General features: G+C 40.2%; 1 protein-coding gene across 1 annotated transcript in view; it reads right to left on the bottom strand.

The window, feature by feature from the left end:
* Positions 1-408: 408 nt before the first annotated feature.
* Positions 409-16,104, bottom strand: part of sfmbt2 (Scm like with four mbt domains 2) — a 61,415-nt gene continuing 45,719 nt past the window's right edge. Inside the window, exons 11-22 of the mRNA XM_062996720.1 lie at positions 15,732-15,814; positions 14,880-15,006; positions 13,538-13,651; positions 12,128-12,170; positions 11,065-11,129; positions 10,576-10,715; positions 8,875-8,984; positions 6,778-6,953; positions 5,387-5,556; positions 5,036-5,288; positions 2,503-2,633; positions 409-1,526 (exon numbers count right to left, since the gene is read on the bottom strand). Of these exons, the coding sequence (XP_062852790.1) occupies positions 1,386-1,526; positions 2,503-2,633; positions 5,036-5,288; positions 5,387-5,556; positions 6,778-6,953; positions 8,875-8,984; positions 10,576-10,715; positions 11,065-11,129; positions 12,128-12,170; positions 13,538-13,651; positions 14,880-15,006; positions 15,732-15,814 (1,553 nt within the window). The 3' untranslated portion in view covers positions 409-1,385. The remainder of the gene's footprint in view (positions 1,527-2,502; positions 2,634-5,035; positions 5,289-5,386; positions 5,557-6,777; positions 6,954-8,874; positions 8,985-10,575; positions 10,716-11,064; positions 11,130-12,127; positions 12,171-13,537; positions 13,652-14,879; positions 15,007-15,731; positions 15,815-16,104) is intronic.

Raw genomic sequence — 16,104 nt, forward strand, 5'->3', positions numbered from 1 at the left:
GAGTCTAATAGAGTGGACAGTGAGTGGACATGGTATTTAAAAACTCCAGCACACCCTGCTGTGTCTGATCCACTCATACCAGCACAACACACACTAACACACCACCACCATATCAGTGTCACTGCAGTGCTGAGAATGATCCACCACCTAAATAATACCTGCTCTGTGGGGGTCCTGACCATTGAAGAACAGCATGAAAAAAGCTAACAAAGCATGTAGAGAAACAGATGGACTACAGTCAGTAATTGTAGAACTACAAAGTGCTTCTTTATGGTAAGTAGAGCTGATGAAATGGACAGTGAGTGTAGAAACAGGGAGGTGGTTTTAATGTTATGGCTGATCAGTGTATTTACCTTGTTTTATACATAATGATCAGGAAGAGAAAGGAGACTCCCCCCTTTTGAAACATTGTTAAAAGCAAATAATTTATTTTATATTATTTGGGAGCAATTCAACAAATGGCAATTTTGGAACGGGATGTCTAACAAGCTCATAATCAGGTCTCCCAATATATACAAGGGATCTTCAAAAAGTTTCCACACTTTTATATTTTGACTATAAGCGGTGAGGGTAGGAGGGAGGAGTAATCGGTCATGTCTGAAAGACGCTTATAGTCCGGATTAAGCTCCATCTGATTTCCACCTTTTTGGACGCTCAAAGAAGCATTAAGGGGAAGAAGATTTTCATGTGATGATGATGATGATGTGAAAGCAGCGCTGCATAAGTGGCTACACGCTTGACCAAAAACATTACTGACGCATTAAAAAGTTGGTACGATGCTGGGAATAATGAATTGGAAGGCAACTGTGTAGAAAAGTGGAGTTCATTTTTTAAATTCTTAACAAATAGAGTTCAAAAAAAGTGAGGAAGCTTTTTGAAGAACCCTCGTATATGTATTATTATTGTAGTTAGTGCAGTCTGGTGCTTGAAACATTATAAAAGGTCACTGGTTTGCCAGGTAAGTTAGTCATATCACAGGCCTTTGTGTTTTTGCACTTTACATTATAAGTAAACGTGGTCACTCATGAGAGGAATTCATTATTCACATTCTTTTTACATTCCTTATATCGGGAAACACCCAATGTTTTCCTTCAGTGCCGTTCAGGCATTTATATTTTGGATCCGTTCCTTCTAGAAGGGTTTCAGAAACCTCATACACACTAAAGTTAGATGAACATCAGACAGCTTTCGGCCGGTCTCAGAGTTCTTTTATCATTCTTCTTTTGAAATGTATTCTTTATCTTCGTACAGGCGCTGTCCTTTCACCCCCGCAGAGCACAACCAGATTTAACGTCCCGAATCCCCTGAGCACCGTGTTTTGTTTTTCCACTGGGAGAAAGGCCTCTGGGTAAGCTGGCGACGTTAGCCTGCTTAACCGTGTTAGCTTAATTAGCGTACTGGGAGTAGAAGGCCACTTTGACACGCTCGATCTGATGGCAGAGCTTGATGGCGGGGCCGAGCTTTAGATCCATACACTCCTGCACTGTGGGCAGGGTCAGCAACAACAGAGCCTGTCCGTCAATGTCCTGCAAACACAATCAGCATTTGGTCACACAATTGTGCATGGATGGGAGTCTAGAATTAAACAAATCATTTTAGGTAAGATGTACACCGATCAGCCATAACATTAAAACCACCTCCTTGTTTCTACACACTGTCCATTTTATCAGCTCCACTTACCATATAGAAGCACTTTGTAGTTCTACAATTACTGACTGTAGTCCATCTGTTTCTCTGCATGCTTTGTTAGCCCCTTATCATGCTGTTCTTCAATGGTCAGGACCCCCACAGGACCACCACAGAGCAGGTATTATTTAGGTGGTGGATCATTCTCAGCACTGCAGTGACACTGACATGGTGGTGGTGTGTTAGTGTGTGTTGTGCTGGTATGAGTGGATCAGACACAGCAGCGCTGCTGGAGTTTTTAAACATCTCACTGTCACTGCTGGACTGAGAATCGTCCACCAACCAAAATATCCAGCCACCAGCGCCCCGTGGGCAGCGTCCTGTGACCACTGATGAAGGTCTAGAAGATGACCAACTCAAACAGCAGCAATAGATGAGCGATCGTCTCTGACTTTACATCTACAAGGTGGACCAACTAGGTAGGCGTGTCTAATAGAGTGGACAGTGAGTGGACACGGTATTTAAAAACTCCAGCAGCGCTGCTGTGTCTGATCCACTCACAACAGCACAACACACACTAACACACCACCACCATGTCAGTGTCACTGCAGTGCTGAGAATGATCCACCACCTAAATAATACCTGCTCTGTGGTGGTCCTGTGGGGGTCCTGACCATTGAAGATCAGGGTGAAAGCAGATTAAAAAAGTATGTACAGAAACAGATGGACTACAGTCAGTAATTGTAGAACTACAAAGTGCTTCTATATGATAAGTGGAGCTGATAAAATGGACAGTGAGTGTAGAAACAAGGAGGTGGTTTTAATGTTATGGCTGATCGGTGTATTTCATTGTGAAGCATCAGGTGTTATTCGTACCTGTTCCTGGAATATCTTGGCGAGTGAGGCACAGTCGGTGGATGTGATGAAGTCGACTACCTCTGCAACACTCCACTCCAGTGGGTTCCTGTCTAGAACTAATCGAGATTCCCCTTCCTCAGATTTCATCTACAGACACACAGATTTATAAAATATTATTACCGACAACACCACCAGTCTACATTTTTAAAGGAACAAGCCTTTACCCTTCCACACATGGCCAATTATGAAGGTATTTTGATAAGTGTTCATAATTTTGTTCATTATTTTTCTTGTGTTCATTGATTTAATACTTCATGGTGGGTCTGGCAATCAGGAATACAACCAGGACAGGGTGCCAATCGATCACAGGGCATCATACACATTTTTGGAAGGTGGAAGGAAACCCCAGAACCTGGGAAAAAATATAAACTATTTGACTCTAAACAAATGAGCCACACCCAAAACACCTGTATAAAACTTTTTGGGAATGATTGCCAGGCCTTTTCATTCCGCATGCTACAAAAGACTACAAAAATGCTTCTTTGACTGAATGGGCACAAATTCCACCGACTCTCCAAAATCTTGGTATAAAAAGTGTGTGTGTGTGTTGCGGAGGGGGTCATCTTAATGCTTATGGCTTTGAAATGAAATATCCAACAATCTTATTGTAAGATGTCGATATACTGTACTTCAGTCATACAGTGTAAACTTCTCACAGTCAGTGAATTAAGCAGATAGTCAAACCCTTGTCACTATGGCACCCACTCCTCCAGCTACGCCACTATTGCACAATTTTCCTATTTACACTATATTGCCAAAAGTATTTACTCACCCATCCAAATCATTGAATTCAGGTGTTTCAATCACTCTCATGGCCACAGGTGTATAAAACCAAGCACCTAGGCATGCAGACTGCTTCTACAAACATTTGTGAAAGAACGAGTCGCTCTCAGGAGCTCAGTGAATTCCAGCGTGGTACCGTGATAGGATGCCACCTGTGCAACAAGTCATGAAATTTCCTCACTACTAAATATTCCACAGTCAACTGTCAGTGGTATTATAACAAAGTGGAAGTGATTGGGAATGACAGTAACTCCACGTAAAATGACAGAGCGGGGTCAGCGGATGCTGAGGCGCATAGTGCGCAGAGGTCGATCACTACAGACCTCCACTTCATGTGGCCATCAGATTAGCTGAAGAACAGTGTGTAGAGCTTCATGGAACGGGTTTCCATGGCCGAGCAGCTGCATCCGAGCCTTACATCACCAAGCGCAATGCAAAGTGTCGGATGCAGTGGTGTAAAGCACACCGCCACTGGACTCTAGAGCAGTGGAGACGTGTTCTCTGGAGTGACGAATCACGCTTCTCCGTCTGGCAATCCGATGGACGAGTCTGGGTTTGGCGGTTGCCAGGAGAACGGTACTCGTCTGACTGCATTGTGCCGAGTGTAAAGTGTGGTGGAGGGGGGATTATGGTGTGGGGGTGTTTTTCAGGAATTGGGCTCGGCCCCTTAGTTCCAGTAAAAGGAACTCTTAATGCTTCAGCAATTTCATGCTCCCATGCTTCCCCTTTATGGGAAAAGTTTGGGGATGGCCCCTTCCTGTTCCAACATGACTGCGCACCAGTGCACAAAGCAAGGTCCATAAAGACGTGGATGAGCCAGTTTGGTGTGGAAGAACTTGACTGGCCTGCACAAAGTCCTGACCTCAACCCGATAGAACACCTTTGGGATGAATTAGAGCGGAGACTGTGAGCCAGGCCTTCTCATCCAATATCAGTGTCTGACCTCACTAATGCACTTCTGGAAGAACGGTCAAAAATTCCCATGAACACACTCCTAAACCTTGTGGAAAGCCTTCCCAGAAGAGTTGAAGCTGTTATAGCTGCAAAGGGTGGCCGACATCATAATAAACCCTATAGATTAAGAATGGGAGTCACTCAAGTTCATATGTGTGTGAAGGCAGACGAGCGAATACTTTTGGCAATATAGTGTAGATATCGCCAATTTTTATTCTAGCAAAATCTCACTTTTTACTTCAGGTGCCAGACTAGAAGGGTAATGGCATGCCAGGCTGCGTCCTTGTGGAAGTTCTAACAAATCTATTTAATGCCTGCTGTATATATCAATTAAATAGTGTTGCTTCATTATTAAAGAGAAATGCCAATCTTCCTTCTAACGACTAGAGATGATTATACTTTCTTGGACTTCCAGTCACTGGTAGCTGTGGCATCACATGGGTTAAAACATAAAGGGTCTGAAAACCTAGTGAGCTGCCTTGCTGCCTACTCCCGACCTGATCAGCTGCCTCAGTAGGGATGATTCTAATAAGACATCAAACTCATGCAGATTCTGTAGACGCACTATTACACAGATATTACCGAGATTACGTCACCGCAGTTTTAGCTTACTAAGCTAACACAGTTAGCCTCAAGCCATTAACACCAACGGGTGGCACAACCCCATTGAAAAGCTGGGATAGGCTCCAGCACACCCCCGCCACCCTAATTGGATAAGCGGTTAAGAAAGTGAGTGAGTGTGTGTGTGTGTGTTTTACCGTTGTCTGTTTGGCAGGCTGGCTGTGTGGGTAGGACAGCGCGCGTGTAGTTCGGCGTTCAGACCGTCGCTCTGAGGATGCAGCGGTACCCGGCGACGTAGCAGATCTACGAGGTCGACCTCTCCGAGAGGAGGAGCTCAGACGAGCCTCATTACGTAATTCCAAACTGGAGCTTTCTTCACTGCACCACTCCTCATACTCCTCCTCCTCCTCATCTTCATCATCATCGAAATCAAAATCATCACTGTCCTGCAAACAGAATAGCAAGATATAAGCACACAGGACCCAGACAAAAGAAACTATAGACAAGTGTAAAATGTAATGTAAAATGTGCATTTGTGTGTGACCTGCGGAGACTCCACGGCGTGATATCCTACAGCAGAGGAGCGACGTTTCTTCTGAACAAAGATCGCCTTTCTCTTCTTTCTGCGCCGGGTCGGTCGGCCCACCTCACCCACCTGAGTGCACTCGCCCAGACTGGGACGCCCCACCTTCCTCTTCTTCTCATTGTAATATGCTACAACACACATACAAAAATACACACACTGTTCTAAAACACTGCTCAGATCGGTGTGAGTGTGAGTCACACTCATACTGATCTATGTGCTAAATCTTAAGAACGTCCACAGCAGGACGCTCATGCAGTTAGTGTGGGTGTGGCACATGTGGCTATGTAAGAGATATTATTACCATTTAATAGTAGTATCATTCTCTAATAGTATCTATTATCCTCATTTATTTTATTTCTTTATCTTATTATTTAAGGGTGGAATTGTGGTGCAGCAGTCAGCATGAGTGAAGGTGATGAAGGTAGATTTATTATTATTATTATCATTATTTATTGTTATTATTATTATTATTGCTATTATTATTATTACAGGTGGCACAGTGTTCGAATCCCCAGCGATGTTATCAGCTAGTAAGCGAAACAAACATGATGGGGGGGGGGGGGGGGGGGGGGGGTTATGGGGCAACTGAGATGGATTGGCGTCGTCTGGGGTGCGTTACTGCATTGCACCCAGTGATTTCAAGCAATCCAGACCCGCCTTAACCCTGACCAGAATGAAGTGGTGTTACTATTATTATTATTATTATATTTTTCTATTATTATTACCATTATTATTATTATTATTATTATATTTTTTATTATTATTACAATTTTTTTTATTATTATTTTTATTATTATTATTATTATTATTATTATTATAGTATTATTATTAGTAGCATTAATTTTTTACATTATCATTATTATTATTAATTTTTACATTATTGTTATTATTATTATTATTAATAATAATAATAATAATTATTATTATTATTATTATTATTATTATTAATAGTAATAATATTAATTATTATTATCATTATTATTTTTATTATTATCATTATTATTATATTTTTTATTATTATTACCATTATTATTATTATTATTATTATTATTATTATTGTTATTACCATTATTGTTATTATTATTGTTTTGCATAACACTAAGCAGCATGTGGAAATACATTGGCAGAAAAACAACAAAACCTATCAAATACATGTTTTTTCATGGTTACTTTGCTTATTCTTTCAATTTACTTATCAATTTATTTATTTATTTGCAAACAGTAAAAGACTCAAGGTTGTGTGCTAGCATAAATAAAATGTATTTAAACACTCCCTCTTGTTTAATTGCTTAAATACTTCAACATTCTGTCTGTATTTCTGTTTTCATCTCTCACACACTCGTACTCACTGTACTTGGTCTTGGTGTGTATGGAACAGTTTTCGGGACATTTCTCTGAGATGAGCGTGGGGCCAATCAGGTTTGGACAGCACTGCAGTCTCAAACACACTCTGTGACAGAAATCTGGCACCTGCTCCGCCAAACACACCATCTGCACTGTGGCTCGATAACTCCTTCCTTTATACCTGTAAACACACAGAGCCACAAATTCCCTCAGTTCCCCTCAGAGTCCCTCAGATTATTGTGTCCCTGAATGATCGGCAGACATTAACATGCAAACTAGCTACTAGAAGTTCATTATTCAAATGAGGACGCATGATTTCTGCAGTAGCAGCAGCGCCACAGGGTTCGAACACATCGTACATCAGACCACGTCTGTTCAAAAGTAATCTCTATAAAACAGCACAGTCTGATGGTTCTGTATAATTAACACTCGTGATCATACGATACTAGACACTTCTGGTCTGAATGCATTTGTTGCATTTAAATGCACATTTTCTATTTAATAACTAAAATACACCAATCAGGCATAACATTATGACTGACTGCAGCCCCATACGCAACAAACTGTGATGCTCTGTGTATTCTGACACCTTTCTATCAGAACCAGCATGAACTTCTTCAGCAGTTTGAGCTACAGTAGCTCGTCTGTTGGATCAGACAACACAGGCCAGCCTTCGTTCCCCACACGCATCAATAAGCCTTGGCTGCCCATGACCCTGTCGTCGGTTTACCACTGTTCCTTCCTTGGACCACTTTTGATAGATAGTGACCACTGCAGACTGGGACACACCCCAGTGCAGTTTTGGAGATGCTCTGACCCAGTCGTCTAGCCATCACAATTTGGTCCTTGTCAAACTCGCTCAGATCCTCACGCTTCATAATTTTTCCTGCTTCTAACATCAACTTTGAGGATAAAATGTTCACTAAATGTGCTGATGTCTTCCCCCTTAAAGGACTTAATCCATCCAACCATCCATCCATTCTAAATTATTCACAGATTCACCAGGGGTGCCAAAACTTTTGTCCACAGTACAAAAGTTAAGTTAAGATACACTATATGGATTAAAGAATTGCTAACAAGTCTAATAAATCAGTTATATAAAGGAAATAATATTCTAGTTTGACCCAACTGCAAGAAATTTAGAGACTTTAACGTCTACTATTAATAACATTATTGAAAGATTTAGAAAATCTGGAGAATGCACAAATAAACAACATGCAAAGTGGAAACATGTAATGTGGTATGATGACGCCACTTTTCAAATTGTTTTGGAAGAACAGACGTGTTCGTTCCGCCAAAAAGTAAAAGAAAACCTCCTAATTGCTCAAAACCCAGTATCTGTCATTAGTACCAGTGGTATGGGTATCTTGCACAACTGTTAAGCAGCCAATAATGTCATACATAAGCATTTTTAAGTGCTTATGTGCTGTCATCTAAATCAGCGGTCCCCAACTTTTTTTGCACAACGGACCAGTTTCATATAAGATATAATTTCACAGACTGGCGGGGATGGGAGGATTTAAAATAGAATAACTATAGAATGGAAAAATCAGTGGGATCTCTTAGCTTGCAACGATGCAACGAGACGCTGCTCCCACCTAGTGGTGATTGGAGACAATTACACCAGAAAAGTTTTGAAAATGTAATTGCTCTTGTAGCAAACTCTAATTATTTATTCTTTCTGTGCGGCCCGGTAATAAATGACCCACAGACCGGTACTGGTCTGCGGCCCGATGGTTGGGGGCCACTGATCTAAATGGCATTTTAACAAGGCAATGCCGAGCCACATTCTATAGGTGGTTTAAAAGTATGGCTTTGAGAGTGCAGATGCTAGACTAGTTTGCCTGCAGTCCAGACCGCTCGCCAATTAAAAGCTGTGTTGCATTATTAAGCACTGTGGAGCAAAAAAACCACGGTCACTGTAGGACAAAGAAGTACTATGATAAACACGTTTCATACAAATGCAGGACTAAAAGTATGACCACATGTGGTAATGTAAACTGGGTTGGTGTGTGTGTGTAGAGAATAAATAAAATAAACAGCAATAAAATTACAATAGCTTGTGTGGGAATGTGTGTGTGTGTGTGTGTGTGTGTCCGCACTTGGCTTTCAGGGTTTCCTCCAGACAGTTCCACTGTGGATCTTCTACCATCTGCAGTTCTCGGAGAACACGGCTGGGTTTATACGCAGAGTTTATTAACATGGTCAGAACCTGCAGGTAAAGCACATGAATACACAAACTCATCAAACCGCTGCTGCTTTCCCAGCATGATCTGTATCTCTGTACATGGATGATATGAGCAGTGGTGTATAAAGTACATAAAGGCCATACTTAGAAGTAAAAGTACAAGTATCTTACCAGAAATTTACTTTGATAGAAGTAAAAGTCACCTTTTTGAAAATAGTCTAATAGTCTAAAAGTATCTGATGTTTAATGTACTTAAGTATCAAAAGTTTTTTTTTTATATATATATATTAAATGTACTTAAGTATTAAAAGTAGAAGTACAAGTAAATTCTGTTAGTATAAACGGAAGCGGTCAGAATTTTGAAAAATATGAAGATTGTTCTTTTAAGCCTGTAAACCACCTTAACAGTGGAGCCTACCCTGTTTTCTTGCTCCCATCTGAACATGATTTGTGCCAATTCATGATTATAATCAGCTGTTGACATTACCTATTTGATATCACGGTATTTTTACCTCATTACTAGCCCTAAATTGCCCTGTTCCAACTTTTTTAGAATGTGTTGTAGGCTTAAAATGCATGTATGTGTATGTTAAGAATTTAAATAAACTTGACCAGACAAAACATGAAATATTTTGGATCAATATAAATGTAAGAAACACTGCGCCTTTTTTATTAGCATATTCTATACTGTCCCATTTCTTTTGATTTTGGTAGTACATTTAAGTCATAGATATATCTCAACAACCTATAACCACTGAATTCTGGCAGAATTAATTTGAAGCAAAACTCAAGAGAGTTTAACAAAACGTGTGGCACTTTAGCCCTTTAATGGTCTGCAGTGCTCAACTATTTGTTTAAATCGAAATACTTGGGTAAAAATAAGCTGTATTTAAATTATCTGGGCAGCATTTATTCCCTGGTTAAAATTTGTTAAAGTCAAAAATTTTTGTTTAATTATTTTAAGAAAACACAATTTCTTACTTATATGTATGTAAGAAATAATTTGTTAAATAGTTTGTTAATTTGTTACGGCAAATGTATCGGAGTAAAAGTATACATTTTCTTTAGGAAATGTAGTGAAGTAAAAGTAAAACTTGCCGACATTTTTTATACTCCAGTAAAGTACAGATACTCCAAAAAAACTACTTAAGTACTGTAACGAAGTATTATTACTTCGTTACTATACACCACTGTATATGAGGGTGTATACAGGGGGTGAACAAAATAACAGAAAAAGCTGTTACAAAAATAAACCTTAGACTTACACTTGAGGGAAATGCCTTTAGACCTTGTTTACAAAAGCTGGGTTTACACTGAGATAATTTAGTGGCATTGTAAGATTTTTACCTGTTGTTTAAAACAAATATTTAAAAACTCATGTCTGATTCTATAGGACACTGTGCATTATCGTGCAGTGAGTGTGTTAAATTATTCAGGACTTGTTACACAGCAATTCAAAGGATTCTGAAAGCAAAGACGACTTTTCTACCAACATTGCATTATTACAGGTTTCCGACATTCTGTCCACCTGCTGTATAGATCCTCTGTAAATACTAGAATATTGGTTTTACAGGTTCTTTCTCCCAACCACAGTACCATAGTACAGATTATTTACCTCTTTAAGAACGACTGTGCACTTGCCAGGCCCCACAGCCTGTGGTAACTCGGAAATTCTTCCCTTGTTGAGGTACGGACCAGAAAAACAGCGGTGATTTATAAAGATCCGCGGACAGCCGTACTTTCCATTCACAGATGCTGTAAAAAAGCAAATAAAAGTAAATAAATAAATAATAAAAACACATTATGCACATTATTCTTTAATATCTCTGCTGCTACATAAACCTTACAATGTTAATTGTATATCAAAATATGATTTTTACCTTACTTATTATTTATTCAGTACCATGTACTGGCCAACACTACCCGCCCCGTCAATTACTTTTAGACTAGACAATGTCTTTTGTATTTACTGTAGGTCTTCATATTTATTATACTGTTGTTTATCTGTCCTGTGTGTATTGTGGTGTTTAGCACTTGTGTTCTATGTTGCACCCTGCTTGTGGAGAAATGTCGTTTCATTTCAAAACATGAACTAGAAAACCACCTGAGTTTATGGAGGCTGGCTGGCAAAGGTCAAGAAGCCCACTGTCCATGGGTAAAGGAACCGACCTGTAAAGTAAAGAATATGGTGATCAGACTAAATGTGTATAAAATAAACTTTATCTGTCTATCTATTAAATATCTATCAACATTCGTATTGCCAAAGCTTATGCCAAGTTCACACTACACCCCTGTCCCACGTTTTTACACTCCTACCCTGGGTTTCCAAACCCCGTATCTTGCGTTCTCATTGGCTGTAGTTCGACACCGCACACGCTGCCAGTCAGCTGACTGATCCAGATAACTAGACATTTTACTTCAGTCTGCAAGCGCTCGCAGAGCGAACGCCGAGTTGCTCCCGAGCTGCCACATCTAGCGGCGACCAGTCGGTGAGCGAAAATCAGGGCAAAAATCGTGTAGTGTGAACTAGGCATTAGTTACAGTTTTACAAAAATAAAAAGCAATAAAACAGTAAAATATATACAAAATAGTAAGTGCAAATAGTAACAACACACCCATGCTAAAAGCAAGATCTATTGAGCTTGGTTTGAAGAAGCTGGAATCACCTCAACCCCATCAGAAAACCTTTATCATCGCCTATCATCACAATGGATCACATAAATCCATGGATGTAAACTCCTGCAGCCATGTTAAAAAATTTAAATGTAAAAGAAACATCCTGAAGATTGAAGGTTGTTATTGCAGCATAAAAAGGACCAACTCCAAATAATGATAATCAGGTGTCAGATGTCCATGGTCATGTAGAGTAAATGTAAATGAAAGTGTACAGCTGGGTTTTATTCAGCCACAGCAGATCATTCATCTCCATCCTGTGAAGATGCAGACGCTCTAAACACCAGCGGTGGACGAGAGAGGAAATGAGCCAGAACGCTGTTGAGTCTGGACCGACTCTGCTCTCCAACAACAGGCGTACGATGATGTCACAACGCTATTAATACTAAAACACCTCACATGTGAGCACTGAGAAGAAAAGTGTCTAAAATATTTGGACAGAAATGTAAGCAAAGACTTTAAACAAGCTCAGTATTTCTGGATGACTGACTTACTGTTTCTCTGGCTGCACCACAGCTATCTTCTTCTGAGAGTGACCTGAAAAAATACACAAAATTTATTACACGCTCATTACAGAACAGCACAGGTGTACAGGTGTATCGCTCCAAAATTACTGGCACACTCGGTAAAGATAAATAAATAAAAAATAAATTAATTAAAATGGGCTTGTGGTTAAATGTTTATACACTATATGGACAGCATTGCGACGCCCCTTCTAATTACTGAAATCGTGTTTCAGTCACAACAGTTACTAACAGTTGTGATAAATTAATTATATAAAGAAAATGATATGCTTCCAACATTGCAGCAACACTTTAGGGAAGGTCCTTTTCTGTTCCAACATGACTGTGCTCCTGTGTACAAAGCAAGCTATATAAAGACATGAAGAAGGCAAGTCAAGTCACATTTATTTATATAGCGCTTTTTACAATGGACATTGTCTCAAAGCAACTTTACAGAATCCAGGACCAACAGACCAAATAAAAGCTCAGTTTAAAAAACCTCAGTGTCCTGCACAGAGCCCTAACCTCTTAATTTAAAACAAAGACAACTTTAGTTAACACAAATTACAGCTTTAAAATGATCATTTGATTTATTGAGGGAAACAAATTTCCAATTAACCAAATTTTAATGATCATGACAGATGGGTTTCCTTAAAAAAGCCTTTTCTTGCCCAGGTGGCGCAGCGGAGATATTGCGTATGCACACCAGCACCGAGTTTCTGAACTCCTCGGTTCGAAACTCGGTGTTGCCTCTGGTCGGCTGGGCGCCATCTACCAGGAATAATTGGCAGTGCCTGCAGCAGATACTAATCGGCCACCGTATCTGCAGGGTGGGGGCCGGACTATGTGTGGGTGGGATCTTCATACGCTGTGTAAGGACCCTGATTGGCAGAAGAGACGCCTGTGCAGAATGCAGGGGGGAGAAGAGGAGGGCTGTACACGTGTCGGAAGAGGCGTGTACAGTGACGTGCTCTCCTCGGATGCAATCTGGCATCTCTCAGCAGCGGAAGACAAAATTGAGTGTGCTAAATCTGGAGGAAAAAAAAAAGCCTGGGACTTTAGTGAACCATAACGAGAGTCATTATGCCTACATGTTTTACCCTGACACTGACCTCAGCACCACTCAGCAGCTTTGAAATTAACTGGAACATCGACTGAGGCTTTTTTGACCAACATGAGTGCCCAGTCATACAAATGCTCTTTCCACTGAATGGGCACAAATTCCCACAGACATACTTCAAAGATGTGGCTGTTGTTGTAGCTGAAATGATCACACAGAAGTTTTTTAAAATGGGACGTCCAACAAGCTCATGGATAGACATACAAATACTTTTGGCTAGTGTAGATGCCCGTCTGACCGAAAGCACTGGCAATAACAATTTAACTACATTGACTACTTACACACTGGTTTGCGTAAAGGCGTCAGTGGATAACTGTTAGCTTCACACCAGCCCACAGGGAAGATTTCCATACTCTCAACATCCACTATACACTCCGACAGAGGCTTCAACAGACCTGAGGAGGGAAAGAAAGAGACTGAAGATTAACTTTAGCATCACATACAGCATCATCACTATAGTAACCTCGACTGTTCATCACAGACAGCATCATCACCATAGTAACCTCGATTATTCATCACATACAGCATCATCACCATAGTAACCTCGATTATTCATCACATACAGCATCATCACCGTAGTAACCTCGACTCTTTATAACATACAGCATCATCCCCATAGTAATCTCGAATATTCATTACATACATACAGCAACATCACCATAGTAACCTCAACTCCTTATCACATACAGCATCATCCCCATAGTAACCTTGATTATTCATCACATACAGCACCATCACCTTAGTAATAGTAACTTCAACTCTTGATCACATACAGCATCATCACCACAGTAATAGTAACTTCAACTCTCGATCACACACAGCATCATCACCATAGTAACTTCAACTCTCGATCACACACAGCATCATCACCATAGTAACTTCAACTCTCGATCACACACAGCATCATCACCATGGTAACTTCAACTCTCAATCACATACAGCATCATCACCATGGTAACTTTAACTCTCAATCACATACAGCATCATCACTATAGTAACCTCGACTCTTCATCACATACAGCATCATCACCATAGTAACCTCGACTCTTCATCACATACAGTATTATCACTATAGTAACCTCAACTCTTCATCATATACAGCATCATAACCATAGGAACCTCGACTCTTCATCACATACAGCATCATCACTATAGTAACTTCAACTCATCACATACAGCATCATCACCATAGTAACCTCGACTCTTCATCACATACAGCATCATCACCATAGTAACCTCGACTCTTCATTACATACAGCATCATCACCTTAGTAACCTCAACTCTTCATCACACACAGTATTACCACTATAGTAACCTCAACTCTTCATCATTTACAGCATCATAACCATAGTAACCTCGACTCTTCATCACATACAGCATCATCACCATAGTAACCTCAACTCTTATTTACATACAGCATCATCACCATAGTAACTTTAACTCTTCATTACATACAGCATCATTATCATAGTAACCTCAACTCTTCTTCGAATACAGCATCACCATAGTAACTTCAACTCTCAATCACACGCAGTATCATCACCATAGGAACCTCGACTTTTTAGCACACGCAGCATCATCACCATAGTAACCTTGACTCCTCATCACATTTAGCATCCTACCTTCAAATCTGAGCCATAGGAGACGACCTTTAACCTGAGTGATGCGAGCACCACCAATCTCAGCTGGCTGGAGAGGGTTCACAGCTTCCAACCACGTATCCTTGCAGAAATCCAGACTCTGAGATGCCTGTACAAACACACACACACACACACACACACACACACACACACACACACACACACACAAACAATCACTTCATTATCAAGAAAAATATGAATATGGTGTAAAAAAGCAGCATTTAACAATTTTATATATTATGTTATATACAGATGTTTAAAAGGTGTCACCACTTTGGATCATTATAATTATTCAGTTTTTTCGCTGGATGCCCTTTCTGATGCAACCCTCATTGTTTTATCTAAGCTTGGGACCGGCACTGAAAGCGAACTGACAAGTGCAACTGCCCCAAAAATAGGCAGTGGCTCACCCTTTTGTTCCAAACTTGTTGAACTTGTTGAAGGGCAGTTGTAGCCTAGTGGTTAAGATGCTGGAGTAGTAATCAAAAGGTCGCTGGTTCAAGCCTTACCACTGCCAGGTTGCCACATTGCCAAAATTCTCAATTCTCAGTTAGTTTGGTCATTTACCATCTACAATACATAATATTAAGAAAAGATTGTGAATGTTTAGTAAGGATTTAGTTTGAGCCCCAGCACTGCATAAAAACCTGCCTGCTAAAGATATGAATGAAGCTAATTGGGCTTGGGAGTACTTTGGAAAACCATTGTCACTTAACACAGGTGGAAACTGGTGGTCTTTCATGGCCAGTAATGTGTTCTTCTAAATGACCACTTTAATCATGTGAAGCTTTTGAGATTTAAAACGAGCGATCTAATGTAAGAGAGAAGTCTTACGTTAGGAAAACAGGCATCCGGGGCGGCCTCTGTACCCGAGTGCTTCAGACAGTCCGCCCAGTCAAAATCCTGAGACTGAAATCCTGAAAGACGTGAACAGAAATGATTTAATTAAAGATACTCGTCATGTGATCATCTCAACAACGGTTTATAACACAAGTCCACAGAGAAAGGAAAATTAAGACCAATAGAGGGTCTGTCTGGAAATCTAGTGAGCTGCCTTGCTGCCTAATGCCTACCTGATCAGCTGTCTAAATAGAGAGGATTCTAATAAGACATGGAACCTATAAGGCAGATTATTTAGACGCACTATGTAGAGAGAGATTATGCTGATTGCGTCACAGCAGTTTTAGCCTACTAAGCTAATACAGTT

Source organism: Trichomycterus rosablanca, chromosome 1 (assembly GCF_030014385.1).
Source record: "Trichomycterus rosablanca isolate fTriRos1 chromosome 1, fTriRos1.hap1, whole genome shotgun sequence".
NCBI lineage: Eukaryota > Metazoa > Chordata > Actinopteri > Siluriformes > Trichomycteridae > Trichomycterus > Trichomycterus rosablanca.